At 37.3% G+C, this 17,494-nt stretch overlaps 1 protein-coding gene across 2 annotated transcripts in view; it reads left to right on the top strand.

The window, feature by feature from the left end:
- The window catches only part of EGFL6 (EGF like domain multiple 6), a 31,429-nt gene extending 14,676 nt beyond the window's left edge, over window positions 1-16,753 (top strand). The window contains exons 8-12 of one of the 2 annotated variants that reach the window (XM_059839775.1): window positions 5,401-5,727; window positions 11,509-11,589; window positions 12,753-12,839; window positions 14,205-14,470; window positions 15,644-16,753. In XM_059839775.1, the coding sequence (XP_059695758.1) occupies window positions 5,401-5,727; window positions 11,509-11,589; window positions 12,753-12,839; window positions 14,205-14,470; window positions 15,644-15,739 (857 nt within the window). In that variant the 3' untranslated portion in view covers window positions 15,740-16,753. The remainder of the gene's footprint in view (window positions 1-5,400; window positions 5,728-11,508; window positions 11,590-12,752; window positions 12,840-14,204; window positions 14,471-15,643) is intronic. The other variant, XM_059839776.1, reaches the window with a different exon arrangement.
- The last annotated feature ends 741 nt before the right edge of the window (window positions 16,754-17,494 follow it).

Genomic DNA, 17,494 nt, shown 5'->3' on the forward strand with positions numbered 1-17,494 from the left:
AGCTAGAAAGTGGCAAACAACAATAGAGGAAAATTAAAATATAGTCAGTGGTAGGTGAACCCTGAAATGTAGAGATGCTAAATAGAGACTGGTGTGGTGGTGTTCACAGGGGTCCCAGGACGAGGGAAGAGACTACATGTTTCAAAAGGCTGATTTATTATTACATATATTATATTAAAAGAAAATGATATATTAAAACTATACTAAAAGAATAGAAGAAAGGATTTCATCAGAAGGCAAGGACTAGGAAAGGAATAGATTGATAATAGAATCTTGTGACTGACCAGAGCGTCCAAAACAGCTGGACTGTGATTGGCCATTAATTAAAAACAACCAACATAGGGCCAATCAAAGACGCACCTGTTGCATTCCACAGCAGCAGATAATTATTGTTTACATTTCATTTCTGAGGCCTCTCAGCTTCTCAGGAGAAAATATCCTAGCAAAAGGATTTTTCATAAAATATGTCTGTGACAGTCTGGTTTCTCTGGTGGTAATTCTCCCACATATACCTTTTATTTTAAAGGGAAGTGGAGGAGATTCTTTTAGCTCTGAATGTTTCAATAGTTGACTTTTACTGCAATCCTAAAGAACATCTGACCAGTGTAACTCATGATGGCAGGACATGTCTTGCTACTGAGGAAAATGTTTTTTATCAAACAGTGACACAAACAATTGGATGTACCAGCCAACAGTGAAACACTAAGTGTTCTCCATGTCATATGGCAATTGTACAAAAGCTTAGCCTTTACTGCAGCCAAAAGAAAATTTGCTATGGGGTTTAATGGGATGAGGACACCATCTTGGGCATTTAGGAGCTGAAGGCTCTGGCTTCACACTTGTTTTGTGTGACAACGGCTGCAGTTCCTGTGGCCCATTCCAGTTCCCAGCAGGGCTTGTGCTGCAGCTGAACAAAAACCCCCTTAAATAAGCCTCCAGTACTCCACATAATTATTCCCACAGAGAAGGAATCCTGTTTTCACAGGGAAGCATTAGTTCTTAACAGCAATTTTCTCTAGTATTAAAAAAACCTAGCTACCATGGAAGCAGTATTTGCTTTTTTCAAAAACTGAAAACTGCTTTAATGTACAACCTAATTTCTGGATTATTAAAGGAGAGCAATTAAGCACATTGCTTATGATGAAATTCCTGTGGCTACATCTCATGCTACCAAATAACCCAATAAGTGACATAGTATGTAATTGACCTTTGCAAAGAAGGTGGTGGAAATTCTTTCATTCAATTTGTATGTCAATGCACTGACTTGGAGAAAGCTACTGAAATATCAGGCTGCAAACACTGCTGCTGGTATGGGTATGACCTGTGGTTATTAAGGCACCCTTTTGCCATTTAACACTCCTATATCTATGAAACATTGGAGACCATTTCTGAACTGTCTGTAGCACACGTTTGAGAATCCATAGAGATGGATTAATTTGAATAATCCCTAAAAGGCTCCTAGTCTTTTCCACATCTGGCCCCGATCTTGCTGCAATCTGTTGCTGTTCTCAGGTTCATGTGTTTCCTGATTTCCTATTGTGCATTGAAAACCCACATTTCCCCTGCCACATGCTTTTATGTGTATTCAACTTTTATTTAAGAATAGAGTCTCGCTAGGTTCCAAGAGCAATTAAGATTCCTGGGGGAAAAAAGAACCTATTTTTGATTCATTTTTTTGGTCCTTCAGAATAACAGGAAAAAGGATTACTATCTTTAAGTCTACAGGTATCACTCTAAGGATCTCAACAATGACACTCCTGTTATTGCCCAGCTAGAGGCAGAGGTTACTCTTCTTCATTATGCTTTGCTGGGTATCTAAGTGTCAATAAAAATTCATGTTGGCTCTCTGTCTGCCTCTTGTATTACTCATTCATTTTTTCTGATAGGGTAACCCTTAGACCCTATCTATAACTTTGCTTTCTTATTAACTTGACAATCCTGAGAAAGGTTAGTTTGACATAATAAAGTTTCAAAGCTTCTGTGATTGTCATATCGCTGGTGATATTCTTAAAATTTAATTCAGTATGGAGTCAAATACTGCTGTCACTCTTCATAGAGTAACACTTAGGCTTTTGTCACCACACATTTCCTACTAGATGCCTTGGTAGATGGTGTAAACATGTATTAAGCACGGTCCAGTGTAACAAACCTGCTCTGATTTCTCAAAGTATCCTTCCCTAAATAAGACAGTAAAAATGTTAGAAATTAAATAGAGTAGCATCACATATCAGTAGATAATGTTCCATGGTGCTTAGAAAAAAATAATAGCCCAGAATCTGTCTTTTAACCTATCTGTGAAAGCTTTCAGACTTGCTTAAGAATATCTAAAAGAGGTTGATAACTTTAGGAATGATTTCTGGAAGTATATCACGCTGATCTAATCTTTATTCACATCTACAGACTCCACCTACACGTGGTAGATTGTTGTCTGTCTCCCTCAACACTTCTTCAACTCTTATATAGAGAAGCTATAAAGGGAGCTACAAAAGGATTTGTAAGCCAGTCTCCCAGGCTTGTCTCTCACCTGGTTTTTAAATGTTCTCTGAGGTGCTGGGGTGGAAGCAGTGGGGTGCCTGCTGGAGTGCAGAGCAAGCTGTCTTTTACTGCATCCCCTGGATGGTCAGGGCCAGCAGCAGCTGCAGTCACAGGGTGTGTGGAAGGAAAACAGACCCTTGTCTGTCCCTCTCCTGTATCATCCCCTGAGTATTTCCCTTTACACAATGCAGCACAGAGTCAATGTGTTGGCATATACTCTTTATGTATTTTTTTCAACTCAACTTTTACAACTTGGTCATTAGACATCCTACACCAATCTATTTCTGCAGGTTTATAATTTTGTATAATTTCTGTGAGTTTTTCTTATGACAGAAAAGTTTTACTTTTAGCCCTCAGTCACTGTTTGCCTTTGTTTTTTCTACTTCTTGCCTTAATTCTCTCTAATTCAAAGAAAGAAAATACCTTTGAAAACTGAGATATTTTCATATTAGAGCAATAAACAGAAACTGCATGCTTCCAGATCAAAGGTAGGTGAGAAAGAGCTGAACTGAGGTGAAATGCTCAAAAATACAAAAAAAAATACATTTCTTTGTACTTTTTCCAAAATTCTCTGCAGTCACAGACAGATAAGTGCACAAATGTTTGTGACCATGTCTGCTTTTATCTACATATTTTGAGGCAAAGGGTCCTGAAAAATCACTGCCTCAGGTGTAACACCCCAGAGCACAGAGAAGGTGAGCTGCTCATTCAGGCAAGTCCCCAGGCCATGGATTCAAAATAACAGACTGAGTTTAAGTGGTGCATCCCTACATTGCATTAGTCCTCCTGCAATTTATGGCTAGCTATGATATGCATTCATTTTTAGAGTACCTCTGGCTACTCTAAAAATGAATGCAAGTTGGAAGTGCTGTGTCCTAAAATATGCTTAGTGTCTAGAGTCTCTGTCTCCACCAGAATGGAGATTTTCAGAGTGCAGCAGCAATTGGAGTCTGCAAACACGTGGGAATTTATACCTTTTCATCCCTTATTTTTGTCACTCCTGTCAGTTGATTTTCCACTCTGCTAAATTTTGCACACACAAGGAGATTGGTTTTCTGACACCACAGAGGTTATTATGTTGAACTGTAAGAATTTTCCATTTCATGAGGAAAACTTCAAAGCAGAAACTAAAAGCAGATGTTCAGGTTTGCTGAGCAGTCAGTCCTGTAGCCTTGAAAATCCCCATAGCCTCTCTGTTAAAAGTTTCTTGTTACTGATAGTCAAGAGGAAATTTGTTTGGAATTAAGCTTTCCTGTTAATTTTTATTGCTGACTTCTGAGTTTAGACCTAGGGAACCTTACATCCTTCATGACATCATCCTCCAGAGGATACTTAGTGGAGTATTAGTAAAGAGCTTATTTGCAAGTATTTGACAAGCAAGCCTATAAGTTTTATCCAAAAGAAGGAAGAACAAATCCTCAAGTTTGACTTTCATTTTATTGGCATCTGTTTACTCCAACAGCAATCTCAAAAACACCTAAATGCTACAGTGAGCATATCAAGAGTCTTACTCTCTCCTGACATACTAAATAGCATGTAGCTGCACTTGCCATAAATGAAATGTGACAAATTCACAGTGATAGGATTGTATTTTCCAGAAGTGAATATAAATTCAGGGAACTTTCCTATTTTCCGACTAGACTGCAGCTCTATTTTATTTACTGGTGTTTTTTCTTCTGCTGTGTCTCCATGAAAAGAGGCATGAAAAGAGAAAATAGTACTACCCAAGGTTCCAAGTCCAGTCCATCTGTCTCAAAGTACTACTATAAAATTTTCATAAATACATAGTGAGGAGCAAAATAGGAATATATTCTTGCCCTGATAATGTAATCATTAGACAGCAGAAGAAGGAGGAAATAAAAATAGCTATCTTTCACCATCATTTTTAATCCTAAAAGACTGTAGGCACTGCAGCATCAATACTGATTGAGAATCAAAGATGGGAAGTACTATTCCGATCTACTGATGAAAATAGTTTCTCTTTATGAAAGCTTTTTTTATAGCACAGTGGAACTGCTCAGCTTTCATTGTTTTCTAGGTAGTTCACATTAGAGACTCAAACTCTCAGTTGTTTATTCCATGGTTATGCACAACATTTGATAGTAGTATCCAAAAGGATAATTCCAGAATAATTAAAATAACACCACTTTAACCAAAACTATAAGATACAGTATTTCACATCCAAGAGGAGTCATAAAATGGTTAATTCTCAGCACATGTTACATTTACATTCTAGTCCATCTTGGGATTGCAATATGGTAACAATTTGGCATTTTTGGATTCTTCTCTGAATTTTGGTGTTTACTTCTTACAATTAAATAAGAGCTAAAAGAAATATGATGGAGGAGCTTGATGTATGTCTTCTCAAAATATCCTCATTTCAGTAGCTTTCAGCCTGCTATGGAAGGAAAATTAGACCAGAGAAGTTCACAAAAGACAGCCAAGAGAAATGCTCATTATTATTAGGCTGCAGTTGTTGTGGAGAGGATCCCATCTCCATGGACAATTTTAGTTCAAAATGTGAAGAAGGATTTTTGGTTTTTTTTGCCCAAGCTCCAGCGTAAAAAGAATTTAAGTAAGGGGCTCTATGGCCTGTGTAACTCCTATGCCACACAGGAGTCCAAATAGATCATTACTGAGGGTTGCTTTGGTCTTTTCACTGTAACTCAGGGCTGTCAGTAGTACAGAGCTGAACATGTGCATGTGTGTTCGGTTCTGTGCAGAACTGAACTTACATCTCATAGTAGAGAATTTAATTCTGAGGCTCTCTGGACCTTGTAAAGGACACCACAGTCCCATTTAAAAACATTGTCATTGCTGAATGATTCCTTAGATTAATATTTTCTATTTTCTTCTTGGTTCTAGTTATCCCTGAAAAGTCAGTAAAGGAAATCGCAAGAAGCCCTGGAAGAGCTAAGGACACAATTAAGAAACTTCTTGCACAAAAAAGCAGTGTGAAAAAGCATGAAACAATCAAGAATGCAATCCCAGAAGCAGCTGTGACCCCACCTTCTAAGACCCACCTGCAGTTGCTGGACTATGAAGGTGGTATTGATCTTGGTGGGAGCTACAGTGAGGAAGAGAAAGAATTTGCAGCTGCTGCAGAAGAGGAGGCTGAAGAGTCAGATGAAGAGGAGAAGGAAGATTTTGAAAATCAAATTGATGAGCGAAGCCTTAGAGGGGATGTCTTTTGTAAGTTTGCTTGTTTTTTAAAATGTCTGGCTTCAATGGAAATATGTCTAAACACTAAAAAATCATCACAAAACATTACAGACACTTTATCAGAATTTACTTTTAGAAAATGAATCATAGAATCAGAGGATGGTTAGGTTCTAGTTAATACTTTTGAAAATACATTTGAAGACCTTGAAAAACACAGCAAGATATTGTACAGCATATTGGAACTAGATGATCTTTAAGGTCCCTTCAAACCCAAGTGATTCTATTATTATAACTGGTTTTTAGTACAGTTGTCTCAGTCAAACATTCTTCAAGGTAGTGGCAAAAATAATTACAATGACGAACACATACGGTCAATATTTCATTCATTACATTTTCTCTTTCCAAAGTATAGAAAAATAATAAATACTATCCCATATCAATTAAAATTATAATAATAAAATGAAAAAAATAAATTAACATTCAGTTTATTGCTATTTAACCTGGAAAGAGAGATAGGTATATCTTTTTTAAAGGAAGGATAATTTTAAAGTCCTCTGGAAAAAAATGATCTGTAATTGTAATTCTGTAAGACAGCCCAGAAAAAATGTAATTTTTCACTAAATACAGTGGAGAATACATGCTTCCTTGCCAAAGGCATTCTCCTAAAATTATCTTCTTTTTTTGTTTTCGGTGGTAACTGACCTGTTTCAGTTTAAATTAAGGATACAGACTAATATTGCTTCCTCAAATTATGCTAGTGAGCTGATAAACAGAACAAAGTCAAGACTTTGCTCACCAATCTCCTCCCTTCCTGCAAATATTAACAGTGAGTGCTAATGGCATGTTTCAAGTTTGCTGAAAATACCAAAATGGGGAGAATGACCCATTAATTGAAGGGCAGCACTGCTATTAAAGGGATCTGGCTGTGGAGGTAGACTGACAGGAACAATATAAAGTCCAACAAAAGCAGATAGGAAGGGAGAGAAAAGCCTCATGCAACATTATGGATTTGGGATGACTGCTTAGGAAGATGCTTTGCAGTAAAAGGCAAGTTTTGCACTTCCCATTACAAGACAAATGAGGACACACTGGATGGATGGATGGATGGATGGATGGATGGATGGATGGATGGATGGATGGATGGATGGATGGATGGAGTTCAGACATCACAACAGGTGTCTTTTTTGGCCTGCTTGGACAGGTCAGGAAGGATTGCCAGGAACACTGTCCCTAGGGTAGTGTCTCCCTGGGTTTTGGTCAGAAGGACAAAGGGCTCTGCTCTGTCTGCCTGGTGATCCAAGGAGAACTCAGTCTCCTGTACCAGGCTATAGGACCTGATGCAATTGTGAAGGGTGGATTATGCAGCCTTCCAGTTAAGTAGTCTACGCTGCACTAGCTGGAATCCACTAATTTTCCAGACTTCTCTTTGAGTGAGGGCACACAGGGAAAATTTTCTGTCCCTAGGAAAATCCAAATAATATATTGTTGTCATGATGATTGGTGAGATTCTTTTTCAAAGACCTTCCCAACCAGACCAGGAGATTTGAACGCTATATACCTGGGCTAGGCAGAGTCTATTTGTTTCTACAATAATTACCACTACAGCTGACAGCAATAAGAATGAATATTACTGCTTGAAAATATTAAAGCACTATGGTTTATTTGTATTTTTGCCTATATTGCCTTTGTCCCAGTCACAACTGGCCAGAATTTTCCCTTATAGATCTCAGAGATTAATATGCTGAATTTGTTAGAGAGATTTTATTTTGCTCGGGGATTCTGGCAGAAAGTTGGTGTGCTGCTTCATGCAGAGATAGCAGCATGCCCAGGATGTAGTTTCATTAAGTTTGTGAACTCTGTATTATCTGTAGCTTTCTTGTTTGACACCAGCTGTGATTCAAGAATTTAAAGCATCGTGCCATTTTCATTTCAGGATACATTGCCTTCCTTTTAAATTTCCATGTGCTGTACTTGATCCTTGTTATCATAAAAATTCAGTCATGATTCAGGCACTTAATTACTTTAACATTTGGCTTTAAAAACACTTTCAATTTTAATGATATTGAGTGATCCTTCAGAGAACATCATTAGCTCAAATTTACAGCTCATAAATTTGTACATTTTTTCCTTTCTTTGCTGATGTCTATTCAGCAGATTCCTTTACTACAACATTAAATTCCTCCATATAATCCCCTCAAGTATTCACATAGCATCTGCCTTTTGTATTATTAAAATTGGTATTGTTTGTCTTCCAGGAAGAGTAGTTAATTAGGAAAAAATAGAAAAGTCTCTTTAAATTGATGTATTATTTTATCATAGTAGTTATACTACATAATAAACACATAGAGAGCCATAGATAAACATTGTAGGAAGAAAGGGAAATATATGCACATGGAAATTATTAAAATAGGCTCAACTACCAAAATACTGGACCTTTGTGAGAATTGCTATTTACCTTTTTTTTTTTTTTTAAACCCACACAATAGTTAAAGACAGCAAAGTGAAGCCCAGAACATGTAAGAAATTTCAAAATTAAGGTCATCAGTGAAAACTTAGATTTCTTTCCTTATCTTTTTGTATCTTATGATACAGTTTGAAATTACTTCAAATTACTGTTTTCCATGGGTTTCTTGCCTTGCCAGTGTGAAGGAAGGACCTGTCCTCTTGTGAAAGATGCAGTTTAATAAATAAGAGTATTTATTTATTATAGACTAATTATTTATTGATATGAGTATTCATCATTAATTATTCATTATTATCAAATAGTTTAATAGAAATGAGAGTAAACATATTACATGAGAAGTGCCCTTTCTGCATATGGGAGAAGACACAGAGAGCTGGGCCAAAGTACTTGGTTATATAAGCAAGGATTGCAGAGATGCTACACTCAAGCTCCACTGAAATAATTAAGCACAACCTTCATTCTGACAGTTTCTAAGATTTTATTGCTCTTTGGCTGTCATTGATAATTCAGAATGATATTGCCAACTGCAACTAAATTCTATATTCTGTACTTCATTAGTTTATGAAATTCACATCATGCTTAGAGCTCCTGTAGCATTGTGTAGCCAGCCATTTTACTGTACAGAGACATTTCCTCTGATAGCATCAAGAATGACAAAGAGGGATTAGTATTTGGCAATACTAAAAGTGGGCTGTTTCCCTTATGGCATCACAGCTGAACAAGAGAATTCCTTCAGTTAATCATGATGTTTGCTCTCATTCTTTTCTGGTAATTACACCACTCTGGAGCTATTAATGCTCAGACCACAGCTTAGATCATAGCTATACGTGTCAGATTTCTGGCAAATGTAATTCTTTCAGAGCAGGATGTGGTAGCAGAGAAATGGGATATTCCTGTGAGTCCAACCTAGTGGTATACCATATATATAGGAAGCTCATCTTAAATTTACTACATCTTTTATTCTGCTTGATTTTTTTTACAGTGCCCACTCTGTTTTTATGGGTTTTGTTGTTTTTAATGGGTTTGATGAAATCAGTGGTTAAGAACATGTGGCACCATGATATGAAGGGGTTTGTATGTGGAGATTACATATCAACTGTTGCTGCATATAAGTTGATGGGAGGGCATCTGCAGTACAGAAAGAAGGAGGGACTCTGTGCCTAGAGTGGGGCATATGCGTGCTTTTGTTGCTGAGAGCTTGTTCTTAGGGACCATGACAGGAGATCTGCCTTTCTACAAGACCACTTGACAGCAGAAGAGCTAAAAAGACTAATTATGACTCCTGCCTATTACTTATGAGGGAGTAAACTTTGAATCCTGGCTGTGCATGAGGATGATCTTATTAAAATATAGGCACTTTTCAAGCAGTAAGGTTTATTTGAAACCTTTCTGTAAGCTGAAGCTTGCAGTTTCTCATAATATGCAGCTGATATCTTTCAGCGAGTGCAAAACCTGATTGTAATGCCTGACTGAAAACAAAAATAGATTTGGAAAGAAAACTGGAGTCTTTTTCTGTCCGTAACAGTTCTTCACTTCATAGCACATGGCTACACCTGCACGTATCTCTCTCAAGTGAATTTCAGTGTAATTCAATAACTTAACAAATAAATCATTCTGGCAGCTGTTGTCTTCTGTTAAATCACTCCACTCTTTCCAGAACTGATCATATTTTAATAGCTGTCTTCATTTTGGCAAAGGTTTTCACAGCCTGAGCCTCTTTCACCAAGTACAAGGCCAAGTTTATGGCTTGAGAGTAAACTTAACACCAATCTGGATGTGCCTATTCCTAAATGTGTATATGTAAACAAAAATTAATTTGGAGAAAGATGTATATTAACACATGCCTTAAGTATGAATATTATCCAGGTGATCTAAGCAATGGACTGGGTTAGGGGGAAGCTGCAAGGACAACAAGAGATGACACGCTCGTGGAAATTCATCAGAAAGCTCATAAGATTGCATGAATCTTCTCCAACTCAGCACTTCTGGAAGTGCCTCCGGGTCTCTTTGTTATTGTGTTTTTTCACTGGTGTACACAGAGCAATTTTTGACAGTTTTGAAAAAAAAGAAAGGTTAAGTGGATGGCATAGCCTTTATGGTGCTTGGAGGTTCTGGATTGCAGTTGCTTCTGAATATATTCTTAAAACTGAGTATGTGTGAGCCTGTTGGAGTATTTAAATGGAAAGCCCTAGCTCAGTCAAACTCATGGGAAAAAACCTCCCCTCTGAACAAATGTGCATCCATGTGAAAAAAATGACTTTTAAAATATTTGGCATATGTATATATGATGCAATGCTGAGTAGGGAAAAGTAATTTTCATAGCTTTTCTTAGCACAGCTGCCCACAGGATGGGGCTGAAAAGTGAACTTCAGTTGTTTCAGGCTTTCCCCTAATACATTCTGTAAGCAGTAATCCAAAGGCTTCTCCCTCACTCCTCTAAAATGGCACTTTTAATCTCTCCTGTTTTCACAGGTGGTCATGAATATATCACAGGTATCACCTGCTTATATGTTTGCAAATGATAGAATACCAGTGAAAACAGATCCTTCCCTTACCTCATGTGTGATTAGTTACTTACACAGGATATGCATAAAGCAGTTGAGACTTATGATTGTTTTTTTAGTGAGTGCACTTATCTAGTAATCACTTAAAATAAAACCAACTTAATCATAGAATTTTAAAAGACTTATAGTAATCTAAAGATTACTTAGCATAAACAAGAATATGGAATCTTCTGTCTTACCAGACAGTAGAGGATTTCCCTTGGTCTCTGAGGCTGAGAAATAATGCTTCTTGAGTAACCACCTCTTTCAGACCACTGTCTTAAAGAACGCCCCTAACATTCATTGGTGCTGCTTTACTGACTCTTCCAGTCAGCCCCAGCTATCACTGCCCTGACTGCAGATCTGTGGGCCTTTGATGCCCTAACTTTTACAAAGTCTCTGACATTATCCATTTTTTGAGGCTGCTGTTGGCAAACTGCTGCCAAGTCACTGTCTCTGTCTCTGCTGTCGGGAATAGTTCAGTTTCATTTGATCGTTATAGCAAGAAAGCAGATCAGGCCTCTGAAGAAAGATCACCATTTTATGACCTTGTAAATTGTAATTCAATGGAGCTGTAGCTCCAGTGCTTATGAGTTAGAAGGCTCAGTGCTGTAGAAAATAGAAATTTAAGCAAATTTTTAAAATTCAGAGTATCTAATTGCTGTTAGGAATATAGGTTTGGTGGTGGAGTGGAAAATACATATATTGACTCATTTAAATAAATTATGTCAGCTGGTATAAAGGAATAAAGTTCCATTTTCTGTTTCTGTGATGACTCAGTACTTGACAAGTTGTTTTCCCTAGCTCCCAAGGTAAAAGAAGCAGCTGCCTTTGGCCCTCACCTGGTACAGAGGAAAATTCCAGTGTCGAGACCAGAGCAAGAAGGTGGCTTACTTTTATCGTACAGTATTTATTTTCCTGTGTATTGTATCTTTTTGTGACAACCTGTGTTAGCCAAGTCAGAACAAGTTTAAAAGCATTTAACATAAACCAAAGATTTTTTGAACACGTTAGAGACAGTGTCTGGCCAAACTATGCTACCAGTTCCAACGTGTCATTTTCCAAGCATATTTTACTGCTTAAAACTCATGCACAGAAAGTTTCCCCATATTAGAACTCGACTTGCAATTGAATTTCACTTGAATAACTTCCTAGTCATGAAAAAATAAAGTAGCTTCTATTGTCTATAAAATGAAAACCTGTTGCATAGCACACAGTAATCTTAAACAAACAAAATAGATGTGCTGGTTGACATTTTTTTTCCAATTTAGAAAGCAGTAGTCTCAGAAACATTGGATTTAGACAACAAAGCTCTCTAAATGCCATGTACTGCATGTCTCCATCTCATGATAAAATACATTAAAATAACAAGAAGAATGCTTCTTTCTGAGGAAATTCAGAGTCTGAATGTATTACTCTTAATCTGATCTGTCATGCTTGCATTGCACAGTGTCCCTTTGTGTGTGTGATGCTTTTCATCTGCACAGTCATGAAGGCCGTGGTGTGCTCTGGCTGACACACTTTTCAGGGCGCTCTAAAGGTCAGCTGATCTGGGCTATTCCCAGCTCCATGCAGTTGGATTATCAGGTGCTGATGTAAGGGATTCTTCTCATGGAAGGCAAATTTCTCTCAAAGGATAGAACTGGAACTTGAGCTGATTGCAACTACAGCAGTGTAACAAATGGAGAATGGAGAGCTCTAAAGCTGGCAGATCTCAAACAATTCCTGATGGTAGAGTTCACTAACACTAACACTAACACTAACAGCTCCACCTATACTTGGGGATTTGCAGGCCATTGATAAACAGAAGTCACAGCATATAAACTCACGTGCAGATGTGAGTAAAAAGACACTGAGCTAAAGAAATAATTACCACATAATATTTTGATTTTTTGCTGTTGCATCTCGGTCAACACTACCTGAATTCAGATTATAATTTTAGAATTATTTGTACATTAATAACTGTATGAATAAAGAGCAAAATCATTTAACAGTACTTAGGATATGTCCTAAGTGCTCCTATTATCTCTGCCAATTTTTTTTTTCAGTTGATTGCAGCTTCAGTCGAGGGGTTTGTGACTGGAAACAAGATGCTGATGATGACTTTGACTGGAATCCTGCTGATCGAGATAGAGGTATTCAGATATCTGCCATCTAGATAGGCTTTGATTTGATGGCTTGCCCCCTCCAATAAAAAGAGGGGGAGGGGAAACAGAATCCAGGATTTTTCTTTTTTATCAGTGGGTTATCTTTATAATAGAAGAAAAGAGGCAGATGATGCTAGGAATGGATATTGTTTCTTTGAAATATCCAATAGAAAATAGTAATCAGCAATATATTTCAACACAAATAAATCAAAATGTAAGAAAAATTATTAGAACATAACTGTTCAGAATTGCAAACTACAAGGCAATGGAAACCTTATTAACTTAACTCTTGTGGTGTCTCTCCAAGATTGGTAGGACATTCAATCACACATCTGTCATTTAGATGGATGTGGCAATGTAGTCACCCACATGGCTTAAATATCACTGGGATAACTGCTCAGAAATCTCAAACTCTGCAAGACAAACTCAGAATAAGCCAAGGGCAAGAGGCCTATTGTAAAACAACTAATACATGAACATGTACCTATGGGAACCTGCTGAAACCTGAGAAACAGCTCCATGAGAGCAATGTGGGACTGCTGAGTGGGTGCACATTAAAAGGCGCGGCTGGACGAGTTTGTTTGAAAGCATCTCTCTTTCCCTGTGACACAGAAATGTTGTAGAAGTTGCTGCAGTAGTGACCAGTGGATCCTACAGATCCTGCAAGCTGCTTACACCAGTTCCCACACACACATTCTCTTCCTCTTCTTTAAGAGTCTTTCCATGTTAGTCTTTCCTCAGTAATCCTTCCTCTCCTGCTCCACATAATTCCCTAAATCCCTTCTCTGTGCTATCACTTCCAGGAAAACCTTACCCTGGCCTTATCCTGTCTCTCTGAAACCTACATATGCTGATTGTGATTTCATTTATGGCCCCAGATGTTTTATTCCTTTAAGACTTTGTGTGTGTCTGTCACTTCATTGGTCTTCCAGGACTTGGGAAATAAGCTGTCAGTTCCCTTGTGAATTTGTCATTAATGCAGAGGACAGTGGAAAGAATTTTGAGCTAGCTCAAGTACTGAAACAATCTTAACACAGAGGCACAGCAGCATGTTTCAGACTTGCATTTGAAAAACAGATGGTTTTGCCTTCAAAAGATAATTCAAGGAAGAATTACTGTAATTGCCAGTGAAATATGAACTCATCTCCTCTGTAAACTGATCTGATTTCCAACCCTACAAGTTTATTCCTTGCTAAGTACACTTCCTGCTGCTTTTCTCCAATCTGATTTTAAATTATTCAAGTAAACTGCTTTCAGCTTCCCCTAAATTTTCTTACCAAATGTATTCAAATTGCTAATAAATAACACAAGTGCATTAAAGATCATTTTAAAAAATTATTTTCTTTTTACAAGGTGATGGCTACTACATGGCAGTTCCAGCTTTTGTAGGGCACAAGAACGATATGGGGCGTTTAAAACTTCTCCTCACTGACCTCAAACCAAAGAGCAGCTACTGCCTGATCTTCAGTTATCGACTTGCTGGTGAGAAAGTGGGAAAGCTTCGAGTGTTCCTGGCAAACAAAAAAACTGCTCCCGTCTGGGAAGAGAACAAAGGAAAAGATGAAAAGTGGAGAACTGGAAAAATAGAGATATTTCAGGGGGCTGAAACAACCAACAGTGTAAGTATAATACAGTTTATTAGCCAATGACCATAACCAACGTGCTGGTTTGATTTCCTAATTCTCGAGTGTTCCACCAACTGTTTTAAAGGCATCAGCAACCAAAAGGCTTATCTGAAATGGGAAACAGGAGCCCACATTTTAGGGGACATAAAAGTTATCACCTGATTGTAATTTCAGAACTGAATTGCCCCAATCGGTTAGAATACTGATTCCAGTAATTCTGTCATTTTGTAAAAACACTGCATCACATCATAAATTAACACAAGTCATCAAAATCTTCCCTTAATATCTCACGCAACAGAAGACTACATACATGCCTAGAAAAATTAAAATTTTTCATTTCATAGGAGAGATTGCTCTCAAACCACACTAAACCAGACTATTCTAGCAAAAGGAGAGACATCATGTATAATCAAAGGGGGGCCATCACCATAGGAGCAGGGCGTACCAACAAGGAACACTGTGCACTGATGTATGCCAGAAACTGCCTCAATCAGGACTTCAGCCAGTTTCTCCTCCAAATCCTGGGGCCTGCTTTCCATTTGTGTGACGGAATATTTTCAGTGCTGGGTAAAGGCTTCTACTGTATAATTGAATACAGTGAACATAAAGGAAATGCAAGCCCTGTTCAAGGTCCTTTGCACAGCTGGAATGATGTAGAAAAGCCCTTAAATAAATGGGAATCAGAATATAAAATAAAAAGCCCAGACATCCTATTCATAAAAACAATCCTCCTCTTTATATAGAGTATACATACTATACTCAATACATACAAGAGTGCGTAAATTTATATAGAAGAGGCACACAAAACCTGAGGATCCAAACAGATCAAAAATGAGCAGTTGTAATATCTTGAATAAATGACATGCATGAACATCACATGCTGTGATAAAACTACATTATTATAAGAGGATTTCACTCAATTTGCATTTTTTTACAATAAAAGTTAATCTTATTAAAGTAATCCATCTGGCATTGTAAATCTGTGCAGAGGATTTTAATCTAGTTCAAATAATGCACAAAAGCTTTAAAAATGGAAAAGATTCAAGTAATTAAGTCCTGTGTTGTAATAAAATATTCTTCATTTATAGCATTATAACTAATTAAGAATTGCTAAATTGTTTAATAAACTACATTTTCACCCTTAATACATATCTTTTCTTATGACAGGTCACTTTTGAATCAGAACGTGGGAAGGGTAAAACTGGAGAAATTGGAGTGGACAATGTTATACTAATTTCTGGTCCATGCCCAGAAGATACCTGATAATGGACATTTAAGTATACCAGATTTAATCCTATTTTTCACACTTTATTAGTAGTGCATTTTTTGTAATCTTTTTTTAATTAAATAACAAAACCAAAAACAAAGTAAACCTATAAAATTGTGCCTTGAATCTAATGCAATAATGCAAACAGAAAAACTGATGTGCAAGATGCAGATTACACTTTTTTGTGAGTTCTTCTAATTTTAATACATGCATTGAATGTAATACTACTGTATTTTATAATTCAAGGTCAGGGTTTCTGAAGTATTATTTGTCAAGCTATTTTACAATTCTACATGCTTTTATTTCTTAAAAATCTTCTTGAGGCTATTCATTAGTCTTCTGTTTCATTTCTTCTACTCCATAAGAACATAAAGCAGTGTTTAAGAGAATGTTACTATTTCTGGTGACATAATTAACTTCTTAGTGGCTATGTTCTTCCAAAAATCAGTATGCATCACCCTGTGTGCAGTAAGGCAATCAGACACAGAGCTAAGGTGTTTGTTTACTTAAATACTTGTGCAAAGATGAGTGCTAGGTAAATCCACAAAGTCAGGACACCAAGCAGAAATGATGACCACTATTTATATGTTGTTAATCTTGATATATTCCACTTATCTAGTATATATTCAGAGTTTAATACTCCACTATTGCTGACTTGTGCTGAGCTGGCTTCTTATCTTGGGCAGCCTGGTGGCCTTAAGTGTTTACTATTATTGCTGAGCTGACTTTGTTTTCTTCTTATCTTGGACATCCTGCAGTAGCACACCCTTCCTCCCAAATTTTGTTACCCCTCTGGGTCTGTGATCTTTGAAGCATGTCAAACCCTAAACTTTAATAAAGTAATTCTATTGACAAATAATTTATCTTAGGCATGAGGTAAATATTCAATCTATTGAACAAGCAGGAAGAAAGTGAAGACCTTCATTTCCTTTCTGATGGAGCTAAGAGAGTTTTAAGTGGATTCATGTCTTTGAGGAATATTTTCATTACCAATAAACTATGTAAAATACCTTGATTGTCATCAATGTTTTTGAGTCACACAAATCAGTGATAAGAAATGATCCCTTTCTAGTTTTATAAGCATTTAATGTTCACCATTAACAGATGATGTTACCAACTGGCACGGAAATACAAGAGCAAAAAGAATGACCCATTATTAATGTTTAAGAAGCTTCACATTATGTACTGAACAAAAGGCTCCTGCTGGATTGCAGGCCTACTTTACCCCATTAGAGGTGAGAAAGAATGATTTTCATTGTCCAGGAGACAGTATGACCTAGTGGCCACAAACTAAGTCTCCTCTCACACAACTGAAAAAAATAATCTTTGTTGTGAGTTCCTTCCTGACCCTTTAAACATCAACAAAAAGGGTGGGGATTATCCACTATCCCCAGGAGCAGGAAGGTGAGCAGAACTTTCTCCCACAGAACAGGAGCTGCCACCCACTGCCATGCTTGTCTGTGCTCACAAGTGCATGTCAATATACACATACACATTTGAGGGACCAGAATCCAGGTTACATCTTTTCTGAAAGGAAGTCAAATGAAAATGCTGTGAAAGATAAGAACATTATTTTTGTCTTGTGGTCTCTGTGGAATGTACCTAATTGTCTGGATTCTAAGAGAACAGAGAAGCCCATGGAAAAGCCCTGGTTCAATTAAATACGTGTGCATATATATTCCTCTTAGTTATTTCTTTGTATCCCCTTCCAGGCTGGCTGATCACTGGTTATTTTTAGTGACCCTCTTATT

Source organism: Haemorhous mexicanus, chromosome 2 (assembly GCF_027477595.1).
Source record: "Haemorhous mexicanus isolate bHaeMex1 chromosome 2, bHaeMex1.pri, whole genome shotgun sequence".
NCBI classification, from domain to species: domain Eukaryota; kingdom Metazoa; phylum Chordata; class Aves; order Passeriformes; family Fringillidae; genus Haemorhous; species Haemorhous mexicanus.